The 13713-nt window shown below is 45.7% G+C and overlaps 1 protein-coding gene across 3 annotated transcripts in view; it reads left to right on the top strand.

Annotated features, from left to right (window-relative positions):
* Positions 1-2954: 2954 nt before the first annotated feature.
* LOC149341708 (integrin alpha-9-like) overlaps positions 2955-13713 on the top strand; it is a 54226-nt gene continuing 43467 nt past the window's right edge. For 2 of the 3 annotated variants that reach the window (XM_089543872.1, XM_089543873.1), the window contains exons 1-5: positions 2956-3227; positions 6659-6816; positions 10566-10699; positions 11005-11111; positions 13021-13171. In XM_089543872.1, coding sequence (XP_089399998.1) covers positions 3213-3227; positions 6659-6816; positions 10566-10699; positions 11005-11111; positions 13021-13171 — 565 coding nt within the window. In that variant the 5' untranslated portion in view covers positions 2956-3212. Of the gene's footprint in view, positions 3228-6658; positions 6817-10565; positions 10700-11004; positions 11112-13020; positions 13172-13713 lie in introns of all 3 variants that reach the window. The other variant, XM_089543874.1, reaches the window with a different exon arrangement.

Consider the following 13713-nt stretch of genomic DNA (forward strand, 5'->3'; position numbering starts at 1 on the left):
GTCTTGCCAGAAGGAATCTCATGCGTAAAAACCAAGTTCTTAGAACATGTGCTAAAAATATTTAAAATCTGGTCTGCCACAAGGGTAAGCTGGCCAGTTTCGGGTAAGTTCAAAATTACTAAAAAATCGTCAACATATCTAAAAACCCTTACAACACGTGTGTCGTTTAGAGAACCTTCTAGCATCGAGTCAAATTTTGCTAAAAAAATGTTGCACAGCACAGGCGCAACACAGGAGCCCATACAGATTCCATGCTTTTGCACAACGTAAACATCTTCATGCTGTGCAATCGTAGAATTCAAGTGCACTTTCAAAAGTGCGAGGAAGGATTCCAAAGTGATGCCACACTTATTCTGGAAGGAAATTGTCCCAGATCTTTCAATTAATTCGCGCAAAGCAATAAAAAGTTCGTCATGGGGGACAGAATAAAACAAGTCCACAATGTCCACTGAGAAGGCTGCATTAGCGCCGGGGAAACCGCGATTGAGGCACTCCACCAGGCTCATTGAACCCTGCACAACAAAAGGATCCGCAGGCACCAGGCCCTCGAAGGGGAAAAAACTAAAGTTATCTTCAAAGGCTGCCAGGCCAGTAGAAGTGCGAACAAGGAAGTTGGAAGTCATGCCTTACTTCCACAAGACTTCACATGGTCTGAAAAAAGTGGCTCAGAAGTTTGGTGTCACTATGGCATTTTCTGCTCCTTGCAAACTGTCCGATTTGTGCGCCCAAACCTCTGCAGACCTGCGCAGAACTGGTGTTTGCAAGACGAAACACCAGACTATGTTCGCAACATGCGCAGTAGGCGTGGTGTATTCAATCCCATTGTCATGCGGGAAAATCTACATAGGCCAAACCGGAGCATGCTTGAATGAGCGCCTGAGGCAACATCGCACAAATTTGGGCACTGGCACAGGCAGCAATCTAGCCTTGCATGTCAAGGACTGCAAATGTTCTCCTAATTTTCACACTGCCAGCATTATCGGTCGGGGGAAATCTAAACGTGAGCGTGAGCTTTCTGAGGCATTCATGATCAGAAAGAATAAGCAGAAATGCGTCAGTGAGCCGTCCGTGATTGTCACCGAAAAGGAGTGAAAGTTTTTATCATTATAGTAGCCTTTTCACCATGTGGTGCGTGAAGTGTATTGTCTGTAGAGTATGTGCACAGGCAGGAAATTCTTTTACAATGAGCAATTATTCATCGCAATAAATCAGTTGTAAGTCCAGCGTTGTGGTGTGTGCCTTCTTTGTTCTTGTCTTGCGTCTGTTTTCGCTGGTTCCCTTTCTACGCAATATGAACCAACTAGCCCAGCAGTTTGCACTCGTGATTATTTTCGAACGAGACTACCATGCCGGCAGCCGGAAAAATAGACTGCAGGGAACTTTTCCGGCGGTGTGACCCCATTGGCTGATTCCGGTCACATCATGGCAGACAGCCAATGAAAAGACTGCCGGAATTCTTTTTCCAGTTGTTTTGCTGGCAAAATACAAAAAGCTGCCGGCAGCCGGCAATTGAACCTAACCCAAGCAATCTCAGAATGCTGCCTAAAGGCAACACACTTACAGGGGAAACAAATCTCGATTTGTCCTGTTTTCTTTTTCCATTTATAAGAACAAAAACAAATGATTTCTCAAGAGAAGAGTGAGGGGGGGGGGGGGGGGGGCTGTGCACGATACGGGACTACTACGAGCCAATCAACTAGCACTGCAGGCATGCTAACCTAACAGCTATTCTGCTGTCTATCGGCTGGGTATACATTGAGTGAACTTATCGACCAGCGTGAGGCAAACAGAGCACGCAAGATGTCGCTTCAGCTTAATCGTTTACAGACTCTTCCTCCATGGTCATACTGTCAACACACAGACAATCGCCCCTCCTCTTCGACGCCGATGTAAGCCGCCCATCTTCCTTCAGGGTGCATAATTAATACACACCGATGCATCACACACAGCACTGCAGGGAGTTACTGCAGTTTACAGTCCCTCCCATCCTCATCTTAATTCCCGCGCTACATATAGCGCGGATACTTGCTCCCCCCTTGCCTTGGAGCTTCAGGCGATACACAATGCCATTGCTTCCCTTCCACTCGTACCCACTTTCGATATTGTTCACATTTACACCGACTCCCTTGCCGCCTAAGGCTGTCCGGCGCACATTCCAAGTTACACAATCCATTCACCAACTTTGCACAAACTACCCCTGTCCTGTGCGTATACATTGGATTCGTGGGCATGCCTAGGATCCGCATAATATTAATGTGGATGCAATGACACATCCGATATCCCGCCACCTTCCCCTCTTCCCTCAGATCTGTTCCTGTCCCATGTTTCCGAGAAACAGGCTTTGCGTCAGCGAACACGCGCTCTAATTCCTCCGTGTTCGTACCCTCTCCAACGGAGTCTCACTCGGGAGGAGGAGGTATCTGTGCGCCCGATTCGGGCAGGAGCAGCTCTGACTCCTTCTGTGCGTCATCGGTGGCGCGACAAACGTTACGAAGTGACTGACAAGTGTCCCCATTGTGGTGCTGCGCCCGAACAGTGTGACGAAAAACACTTGCTGTGGACTTGCCCGGCTACAGTTTCCGTGAGATGACGCTTCCTAAGAAAGGTTGGCCTGCGATGGGACGTTGCAGACGACTATCGCAAGTGGACTCAAGATAATCGCTTTATCGCGAACTTTTGCCGCTTTTTAAGCGAGGCTTGTTTGCGCTCCTTTTTATAACTTTCTTTCCCTTTTTCATTATGCCTAATGGCAAACAGCTCGGATAAAAAAAAAAAATACTCACTCCCTATATTTTCCCTGCCCAGCATTCTTCATTGGCAGGCCGCGGATTCTGATACCGTTGGTTGATCAATGGTGATCAAAGAAGAATGCACTCATTCCACGCCGGAAACCCTCCAAAGTGCCGCTCACTCGAAGAACCAGAGGCTTTGGTGCGCGCTTTTGTCAGCTACCTGGCCGATGACTACCTCTCTCCGTGCGATAGGCGCGGCGTCTTTTTCTCGACGCCGGTTCCGGGTTGCGGCTGCCCGGACTCGATTGCTCCCGGCCTCTTCTTGCCGGCCCGCGGCGCAACCGAAGCTCGTCGAGATTTCGGAGGCGAGCGCGACATCATCTTCTTTCGTCGCGGCGACGACTTGGTAGCAGCGGCCGGCGGCTCCATCGCCCTTCGTCTTCTTGCTCTTCTTCAACAGCGCCACGCCACAAAGGGCCCATGCCTCCAGAAATGGTGCGTGCCGTCTTCTTCTTTAGGTGCTGTATTCTACTTTGCATTGTATGCATACGGCTCAACCAGGTGTTTCAGGGAAGACTAATTTCTTAAAAGTAAGGTCTTTTGGGGAAAAAAAATATGCCTTTCGTGACATAGTATTACCAGTGTTAGCCGACATCGGAAAGCCGGTGGTTTGTCTTAAGTAGTAAGCTGGTTGACTAATTTGTGATAATTAACTTTTCCACTATGACAGCTAGGCAACTGGTTGAAATTAGAGATTTGTAGCCGGTCGTTAGTAACAGCCATGTCAGTTTTTAGAATTTCGAAAACGTGATTATCGTCTTAATCGTTTTAAGTAGAAGGCTGGTTAACTAATTTTTAATATTAACTTCCTAACTATTAGTTAGGCTCCTAGTTGCAGTTAGAGATTTGTAGCCGGTCGTTAGTAATAGCCACATCAGTTTTTAGAATTTCGAAAACACCATTACCCCCGGTGCTGCGGCTCGCCAAACTTTGGCTTTTATGACTAGTTACGTGCACTGGAAAGGTTGCTTTGCTTGCATGCCTTTCGGAAGCCCAAGGAATTTAGCAGGATGTAGCCAAAATTTGTCGCTCATCAGTACCGACGTTAATCGCGTTTTCGATATTCTAAAAACTGATATAGCTATTACTTACGACCGGCTACAAATCTCTAACTCCAACTAGTAGCCTTACTCTAATGATTAAAAAATTTAATTATTAAAAATTAGTTTTCTGGTGTCCGCTAACACTGGTGATACTATGCTGAAAAAGCCGTATTTTTACTTTTACCCCGGAAAACCTATTTGAGCATTACTTCGTCTTCCCTGAAACACCTGGCATATTTTCTTGCATATGGTTCATATACCGAGTGATCATTTTTAACCTAACCATTTTTAACCTTCACAGATTTTTATTTTATGAACTCGGAGGGGTACGCCGATGTGGTCTGTGCACATGGTTTGTACAGCAAGGCGGACCCATACGGCGGACCGTATGTATTCAAAGAGGCCTAGTTAGTTAAAGGTAACTAATCAACGTTTAAATTTTTTTTCTCTTAGGGCGCAAAGTTATATTGGTAAATTGAAGGCCGTCAACATCGAGGGCGAGCGCGGTTTTTAAATTTCATGAAGCGTCATTGTGGCGCGAAAGTCTAAAGCACGCTTTTGAAAGCTCTTTGAGTTCGCTTTCCCACATTGCATATTTCCAAAATGGCGTCGCTGCGCGTAGTACTGTCGCCGAAATCACGTTAACCTCTCGTTAACATCATCAAGCAACGAGGCTTCGAAAGCGCAATTTTCACCTTCGGTATCTCAAAGCACAATACCGACTCAGAAAATTCAGAATGGGCTCATCTTAGGTGTTGATCGCGGACAATTTCGCTCTTTAATAATGCACCTCAAAAAAAAAAAGAGAGAGGGTATGTTAATCGAGCTCAATCACGTATACATAATGTCCGACTTGTGCAATCCACACGCACAGACTGCAGCAACGACTTTCTCATTTTTTTTATTCTGTACAGCACTAAAGAAACTTAGTAGAGCAGAATGTTGGGCCAGTTGGTGTAGCGACATATTCAAGAAAACTTTGCGCAGAATAACACAAGACGGAAGGGAGAAACACGTACGCACACACTAGCGCAAACTTGCAACTGTATTTTTCGGAAACGACACATCGCCTTAAAAAGCAGAAAGGGCGCCAGCGTATGATAGCCAGTGCAATACGTGTGGGAGCACATTGGTACAGCAAAAACAACATCAGTGATAGGCACAAGGCAATTCAAACTCAGCGGAAATGCCCAGAAAGCAGCAACATGAAAGCGGGTTATCGGTCGCGAAGAAAATCAAGTTCTTTTCTGAGAAGTGGCTATCGATGCTTTACTCACGCAGCCTGCCGTACTAGATATCTCGCGAGCCTCCGCAATTTCCCGGGCCAGCCTATCGGAAGCTCTCCCGATAACCACCGTAGAACGGAGGAGAGGGCGGCACTGCTGTTTCTTCTTCTTATTCCTGTCTATGTAGTGTTTGAATTTAAGGCAATGCAATGACAGGTTCGAGCCTCCATTTTTTTCGAGCCCTTTCTACTTTTTAAGGCAATGTATCGTTTCCGAAACATACAGTTGCAAGTTTGCGCTCGTGTGTGTGTACAGGCGCCCAAATCTTTAACTTCCGTGCGAGAGCGGCGACTTTTCTGTGCCTGAGCGCCATATGACGGGGCGAAATTGGAAACAGGATGAGGCTAAGCGCATGCTCACAAAGCACGCTCGGCTGAGCCCGTCGTCTGCCAGGCTGTTCCTTCTTAAGGACGTCACCCTTTATTATCGCGTTTCGATGAGCAGGCAGCGTGAGTAGGCCAATGGTTTTGCTCGCATTTTACGTTGCGAAGAACAGCGTTGTAGCAACCAAGCGAGGAAATAAAACTGAAAGATAGGCCGAACACTCCCAATCGTGCGATAAGCCGGAGAACATGGATCGTTCATGTGTTACTTGCTGACGCGAAAGCTTTTTTACATCTGCACGAAGGGCGCTTATCAACACTCTGCGTGCTTTATGCTTCAGCGTGGCGACGAAACTAAAAGGCCGCTGTGGAACTGAAGTGAAGCTACTCTGTAGCCGTGTTCGCAGCAGTTCGGAACAGTTATCAAGATGCCACTACGTGTATGTCAAGCGACAAGACACCGAATTATAGGGATCTCGTTGGGCGGCTCATCGCAGAAAGAGATGCTAAAGCAACTGGAGTGGCTGGGACTTCAGTGGGCAGAATCATACGTGGGACGAAGGTCGGATCGAAGATGCTCCTCGCTACCTCATCAGGAAAAGAAAAGAAGAAGACTTGCAGATTGTTGCCTGAGCTAGTGATAACCCTTTCATAACGATAATGACCCATGTTCTCCATTCATAATGATAACGACCCATGTTCTCCGGCTTATCGCATGAATGGTCGTGTTCGGCATATCTTTCAGTTTTATTTCCTCGCTTGGTTGCTACAACGTTGTTCTTCGGAACGTAAAATGCGAGCAAAACCATTGGCCTACTCACGCTGCCTGCTCCGCCGCCACCAACCAACTCGCCGGATGCCGGCGGGCGGCGGATGTGTGCCCCGCGAATGCACGCTAAAATAATGCATGGCGCCCTTTGGTTCCTTACTGACGAAAATTCGACATTGTGCAATAAACCTTTATAAAGTATCATCGTCAACCACGGATCCAGTCACGATCGGGAAGCGCAGCGGGGTTGCCACTGCCGTCCCTACACGTCGCTGAGATGGTCCTGCTCCGTGGCAGTCGGAGGGAGAGCTGCGCCATATCTGGCTATGCAGCCATGATTCCGCCACCAGGACTGGCAATTAGGGAACGCCGCAGTCCCCAGAACCACCGCCCGGAGCCAACGCTATGTGGCGCCACCATGGCTGGTCTTTTCGCCGCGGCGCAGGCACTGATCGTCCTCGTGCTCCTCATCTGGACGACGCACGCACCGGGGGTCTCCGCCTACAATCTGGACACTCAGTTTCCCGTGCTACTGAGAGGTCCCTCTGGAAGCCACTTTGGATACTCCGTTGCGCTGCATACGAGCGGAAGTAATGGCATGCAGTGAGTACACGCGCTGACGCGGAGCTGTCAGTTTGCTCCATTGTTCTAAGCCTCATGCTACGCAGCAACACCCCCGCCCGCGCCAGAAATACTTTACTGTCAGGTTTATACAACCGCTAACAGACGAAAGCCGCCCAACACGTGTGACGAGCTCCTGAAAAAGCTCCCTGAAAATTTATTTTGTGGAACAGTTTAACCTCGTTATAACGAAGTTTAAGGGGCTCGGCGATTTTTTTCGTATAATCGTAGGATTACACTGCAACAATCAATATACCCGCTGATCTGCCCTTGGAAGGCTTGCATTTTGTGGTTTTGAAGTTTTTTATATCGTCGAAAATCCTCCCCGTTGGTCTTCTATGGCTGCCTTTAACTACACAATGAGATCAATGCACAAACTTTAAAAGAAAGAATTTGCTATACATCGGAATGACGGACCATTACCTTCAATATTTCCTTAACAATACGTTACAATACTACACAGTTGCATCAGAGTCAAAACTGACGTCCAAGACTCCTGGACTTGTGTACCCTCGTTGTGTTTCACAGATGTGGCCACCACAACCAACATCATTGATTGGAGAAATACATTTACGCACCCTTCGGGAAAATCTGGATATCGGCAAAGGTGCCTGATTAAAGGCATAAATGCTTTTTAGAGCTCGAAGGTTATATGAAAGGATTAGTACTAGGATAATGGTTGGTCAAGTCAAAAGAACATCAGATTGTTTGCGGGATCGCTATGGGCCTCCTAATTGTGATAAAAAAGATTAGATTCAACTCATTACAAAGAGCAATATCCTTTTCAACGGTATGAGTTGTTAATGCCAGTTAGCGTTGGTAGGAGCAGAGTGAGCAAACAGATGAGTGCACAAAACAATACTTTTGTTCGGCTAGACTGCTTGCGTGTGTGGAGCTTTCTGCCAAAACTACTGCACAAAAACGAGGGCTGCTTCTGCAGCGTTTAGATAAAACGTTAATCTCCGTAAATGATTACCGATCTTTGACTCCAGTCGACTGTTATTTAGAACTGGCGTTTTAAAAAATATAAAAATGACTCATATTACAGACTGAATAGCTTCAGGACAAACTGACAAAACGTACGCATATTTGGAGACGTTAGAAATAAAAAAATACTTGCGAATTGAAAGCAGGCAACTATTTCTACATAAGAACCTCTCTCAGCAAACTATTGTCTCCGCCACCAACTTAGCCTCTAATTTCGTTCCGTTTATTCTGCCTAACTATAACAGAACTGCAACCATAATTTCTATGAACGCTACCCTTGGTTTACCATCCTTTTAATATCTTCCCCGAAAACTTCGTATTTGCCTTCATCATAAAATATTTCCAAATATATACCTGCGTGAAGAATTCATTTCTGTCCACAGTACGCATAACACCGGTATATAATGCTCACAATGCTGGAAATAATAATTCCTATTTACCTCTGACATTCGAATAGTGGAATCACCTTTTTGCACCTCTGGCGGATCGATGACTACCGTTTATTTAAGAATGCATTACCTAACGTTGTATAAATAGTAAATGTTTTTTCTATCATTACACTCATTTTCGTTAGCTACCTGTCGATTTTTGTGTCCCCACATCCCTTCGGCGGTTGGGTACCTTTCAAATAAATGAATAAAAGTGGTGTTGCGTTTTTATTTTTTCTCTTCTGCAGTTTTTATTTCAACTACAGGATGCATGACTGCTGTAGACTGTATTTTGCCGTTGTCGTTGTTTTTTTTCTTTTTTTTTCATAATGACATGCACCCTGAAACATGATATGGACGGCGAAACACCGATTAACGACATCTGGATGTCAGCGACTGTCTTTAGTGAATGTTTCTCTTTCTGCCCCTATTTTATTTGCTGCCATGCTTATAGATTAGAGATCCGATTAGGCTTATGAGGCATGCCGTAGTGGAGGCCTACAGGGGCAAATTTCAAACTTCTGCGGTTCATTTTACTCTATCGAAATGTCTGCGCACGGACGTTTTCGGATTCTAGACGCTCTGGCTGTGAATCAGGGTGGAATCGACCTCGCAGACACCGTATCCATCAGCCCAAAGCCGTATGCACTGAGCCACTGACTTTTACCCGGATCATTCCACCCACTTCCCTTGAGGCACACAGGTCATAGGCACCCAGTGGTGCCGATAAATGCGTTTTTTATGCGTAGCATATTGCAATCACTCAGTTCAGCCCTTGGGCGCGGCCGGGCAGCCACCAAACCACGTGACGTGACGTCACGTGGTTTGGTGACGTCACCAAACCACAAAAAAAAAGAAAACAAAAACAAAACGGAAAAAAGGCCGCCGCGGTGGCTCAGCGGTTATGGTGCTCGGCTGCTCACCCAAAAGACGCGGGTTCGATCCCGGCCGCGGCGGCTGGAATTTCTTTGGAGGAGAAATTCTAGAGGCCCGTGTACTGTGCGATGTCAGTGCACGTTAAAGAACCCCAGGTGGTCGAAATTTCCGGAGCCCTCCACTACGGCGTCTCTCATAGCCTTAGTCGCTTTGGGACGTTAAACCCCATAAACCAAACCAAACCAACCAAAACGGAAAAAAGGGGGAAACAAAAAAAAAATAAAAAGATGGGACGGCTGAGCATGGTGGCGATTGCCACCGCCCCGTTTCAAAGGGGGCGCTCCTATCCATCCATCCATCCATCCATCCATACGTGACGGAGGAAAAGCTGGTGAGAAAATCGAGTGCCGCCAAGGAATACCTCGCGCAAAAAGACCGCGCAATATTCAACGCATTCTTGGCTTAACCAAGCTAAGCCTGGGCATTTTTTTCCTCCCTGTCTAATATCAGTGCGTTTCATAATATCATAGCTTTCCTTTGTAGCCGTATGGCTGCGCTCGGGTGGATGTCAGTGAGTAATTACTCCCTTATTACAAATCTACTCCACCTTGGGGGATTCGCCTAAACATTTGACCAACACTGTTCCCACTTCGAGTTATTGATCAATTCGCTCTCGTCCTACCATGAGCTTGCCGTCCCGGTTATCTCAATTAATAGAGCGACTGCTCCGGTGAGGCAGTGGTCCCGGGTTTGAACCCCGGACCAGGACGAATTTTTCTTTAGCTACGAAGTTTCTGAGAAAGCAGTATAGCTTTCCTTTGTAGCCGTATGGCTGCGCTCGGTTGGATGTCAGTGAGTAATTACTCCCTTATTACAAATCTACTCCACCTTGGGGAATTCCCCTAAACATTTGACCTATAAATGCGTTAGCGTCATATGCCCTCAAGATATGCCCTCAAGATCTTGAGCAAAAAAGGAAACGTACACTTTATGATGTAAACACGAATTAAACTTTATTTTTCAGGTCTTGGCGCTGCCCCAAGCGCAGCCAAGAAATTTTACAGCCGCAGTTTCTCATAATATTTGTTTTTTTCCTCTCATCTTTGATAAAGAACACTGCGCTTCCAAAAACATGCGGCCTCGTCTTATGATGCGTATTAAGGTGAATACGAATGCCGAAAGGTATTTATTCAAATCTCTATTGCAAAATGATGTCATAGTCAAGCGTACAAACCTTGAATTTTTGGGCGCCTTGGGCGGAATGCTGACTTCAAAAATGGCTGCTCAGAGCGCTCCTTTTCCTGCTTATTTCTTGAAAAGGTATCTCAGTGGAGCACGTAAGTACTCCACGGGTGGCACATTTTTCAAAACCACGGGAGATGACATCTGTGCGTATTAATGTGCCATTATTTTTTTTCCCTTTTTCCCGACCGTCGCCAGGGCCCTGGTGGGTGCTATCCGGGCAAACTCGACCCTGAACCAATGGCGAAACATCTCCGAGCCTGGCGTGCTGTTCAGGTGCCCGCTGCTCGAGGAAAACCGGCCTTGCTTCGAGTTGCATGTGGACGACACGGGTGAGCGGGCGGCGCTAGCCTAGCAATGTGCATGACTCACACAGCTGTATTTGTTTGTACGTGAGAGCGCAGGAATTTTTTAAGAGGGGGAACACAAGTTATCAGTGCTAGTGAGGTTGTGTTTTGTGCATGTATTTCGGACGGGTTGCTTTGGATTGCACGCTTATTTTGTTCATGGTTCCTAATTCTGTAGCGACAAATGTCATTTTTCACCGACTAGAAGCGACCCGGCTTAGGAGCATGACGGCTGCTTTTCGACAGTCCGATTTAGTGTCAAACAACGGACGCATGGCAACTCATTTCAGGCAATGACTACCACGAGGATCCGGTTGATGATATGCGCTACGAAGACCTGAAGGACAACATGACTTTGGGCCTGTCTCTTGACGTGTCGTACGACGGCAGTGTTGTGGTAAGTATTTGATAAGCGGCTTTTTTCACCGCCAACAGCGTTCACGAACTATTATTCGGCTCAGTCCATATGTACATAAACGCCGTGAACTGAAACCGGTAGCCGGTACTGGCCGTTGGAAAGCAACGAAGCACTGAACAATGGCTTAAATTTCGGAGCGAAAATCTTTTACATAAGGGGCTCTTCCAGGCCGAAGCGTCATTGAAAGCCGTCCGCCGCACACGTGAAAATGAAATATCTGTTGAAGAAACCTATTTCCACTTGATGTAGTTAGCGCCAAAAACGAGGACCAAAGTGGAAGATAGACACAACACGAGCGCATTTCGCAACTAAAACTTTAATGGAAAAACACATGATATATACCCATCTCGTGAAACTAAATCAAGAGAAGCATACTTGATAACATCAAGAAAATCTTGGGGCGCAATACTTCGAAGAGTGCTGAGTAACATAATAAATGCAGCAAAATCAGGAAACTTCATAGTCACAATCACGAAGAGCCAAAACAAAAAACACAAAATAAAAAAAAAAAACAAAATGGAGCGAAGGAATGGAAATTAGTTCCACGTGTGGTCCAGGTATGCCAGTTCTTTTCCTGAGAAAGAAATGAACGTTGCGCTTACGCTTGTATTTCCCTGTATCGGAATATAAAAAGCGTCCGTGAATTCGCGCTGAACTCGTTCTTTATGAATTGATTAAATTTCAGCTTGCGCATAAAGGGGATTACATTTTTTCTTACACTTCTGGCGTGGCCTACATTCCGGCACACAATCCGGTTTACATTCATTACATCCCCGGCAATGGTCCACCAAATGCGAGGACTTCGGCCCAGAGAGCGATTTCTCGTGTTCTTTTAGCCGTACGTTTACACAACGTCCTGTCTGACCTATGTAGGTCTTGACGCAGGAAACAGGCTGCTCATATACCACACCAGTTTTGCACGGGATGAACCCCGAAGTATTCTTATGGTATATATGGCATGTCTTGGACATTTTCTTATTTTAATTTTGACCTCTCCAGTTCTCTATTATTCTGCTTACTGGGCCGCACACTTCCTTGAGCTTGTTTGGAGCCGAAAAGATTACCTGTATGCCATAGCGCCCGGCCGCGTTGAAAAGATTGGCCACTCGTATGTCGTAAAAAAATGGCATTGTATTTCCATTTCTACGTTCAGACCTGGCGAAGTCCTGCACGCGCGACATGGCCAATAGCTCTCAAGAACAAGTAAATAGAATAAAGTCATCAGGCTATTCGGACAGCGCCATTAGTTTTGCACGTGAAAAACTTATCCGCTTGGTAAAAGGCATTGCGCCAAAGAAGGCAATGGACGAGAAGGTAAAGAAAAAAAAAACGTGGTGACACCATACAAGCATCAACTTAAGCACAATCTTGGCAACGTGTTTTTTTTTTCTGTTTTTGGTTTTTGCTCTTCGTGATTGTGACCATGAATTTTCCTGCTTTTTCTCTATTTCTACGTTACTCAGGACTGTTCAGATATATCGTGCCCTAATATTTTCTTGATGTTATCATGCATGTTTCTTTTGATTTACTTTTACGAGATGAGTATATATCATGCGTTTTTCCATTAAAGTTTTAGTTGCGAAAAAGCGCTCGTGTTGTGTCTTTCTTCCACCTTAAGCCACGTTTCTGGCGCTAACTACGTAATGAGTAAGATTCAACTCGCCCAACTTTCCACCGTACTACCTCTTTTTTTCTCCTTCATACATGCATATTAAATAAGCAGTATATGATCGTATATGATCGATACTTTTGATCGATCTTACATCAGGCGCAGTTTGTCGTTTCCTTCCGGTTACGCTTGCTGCCATGACACATATCGAAGGTGAGATAAGCGTTAACGTGGGGCCATGCGCACGAAACACGCCCGTTCTTTTTTTTTCTTTTGCAGGTCTGTGCACCTTTGTGGAAAAACCAACTATGGTACAACCGGACATGGTACAACCGGACACGGTACAACGTTTACCTGTCTAACGGTGCTTGCTATGTGCTTGACCAAAACCTTGAGCAACCCAAGAAGCTCGTTCCACTAGTCAATGCAGGTGCGTATACAAACTACAGTCCCTGAAGCACAACCTCCCGTTCATTTTAAATAAACACTCGCAATTTACCAAACCCAGCCTTAACCAGTTGCGACAGTACTTTTTATCCGTATAGATGTTCTGGTGAATAACTGTTTTCCATTGTCCCAAATATCTTTCTTTATATTTTTGTTTCATATCATACAATCACTGTAACCACATTATATAACTGTTTGTTATTTTCTTGTGCTCTGTTTTTCTCTCTTGTGTTCGACTGATGTTATTTATTTTGATTTTGAATCTGTTGAAATCATTCATATGTATGTTTTTTCCAGTTTTGCATTACTTCAAAACTGTACACATGTTTCTACTTGTTACCGCATTTTACACGTCTTTCTGTGCTGTGTGTTTAAGTATTGATATCTTTATGTTCCTGTCGTGTCCGGTCGCTGTGTTGAATGCAGCGAAAGACGCACACGGTACTTTAAGACTTCGTTTATTTAAAGCCGATGAGGGTGCGACCAGCGTCGACCGAGGCAGGAGCCGTACTGGCCGCCCGAAGA

The sequence above is a fragment of the Amblyomma mixtum genome, chromosome 5 (assembly GCF_055824585.1).
Source record: "Amblyomma mixtum isolate Tamu chromosome 5, ASM5582458v1, whole genome shotgun sequence".
Classification (NCBI taxonomy): domain Eukaryota; kingdom Metazoa; phylum Arthropoda; class Arachnida; order Ixodida; family Ixodidae; genus Amblyomma; species Amblyomma mixtum.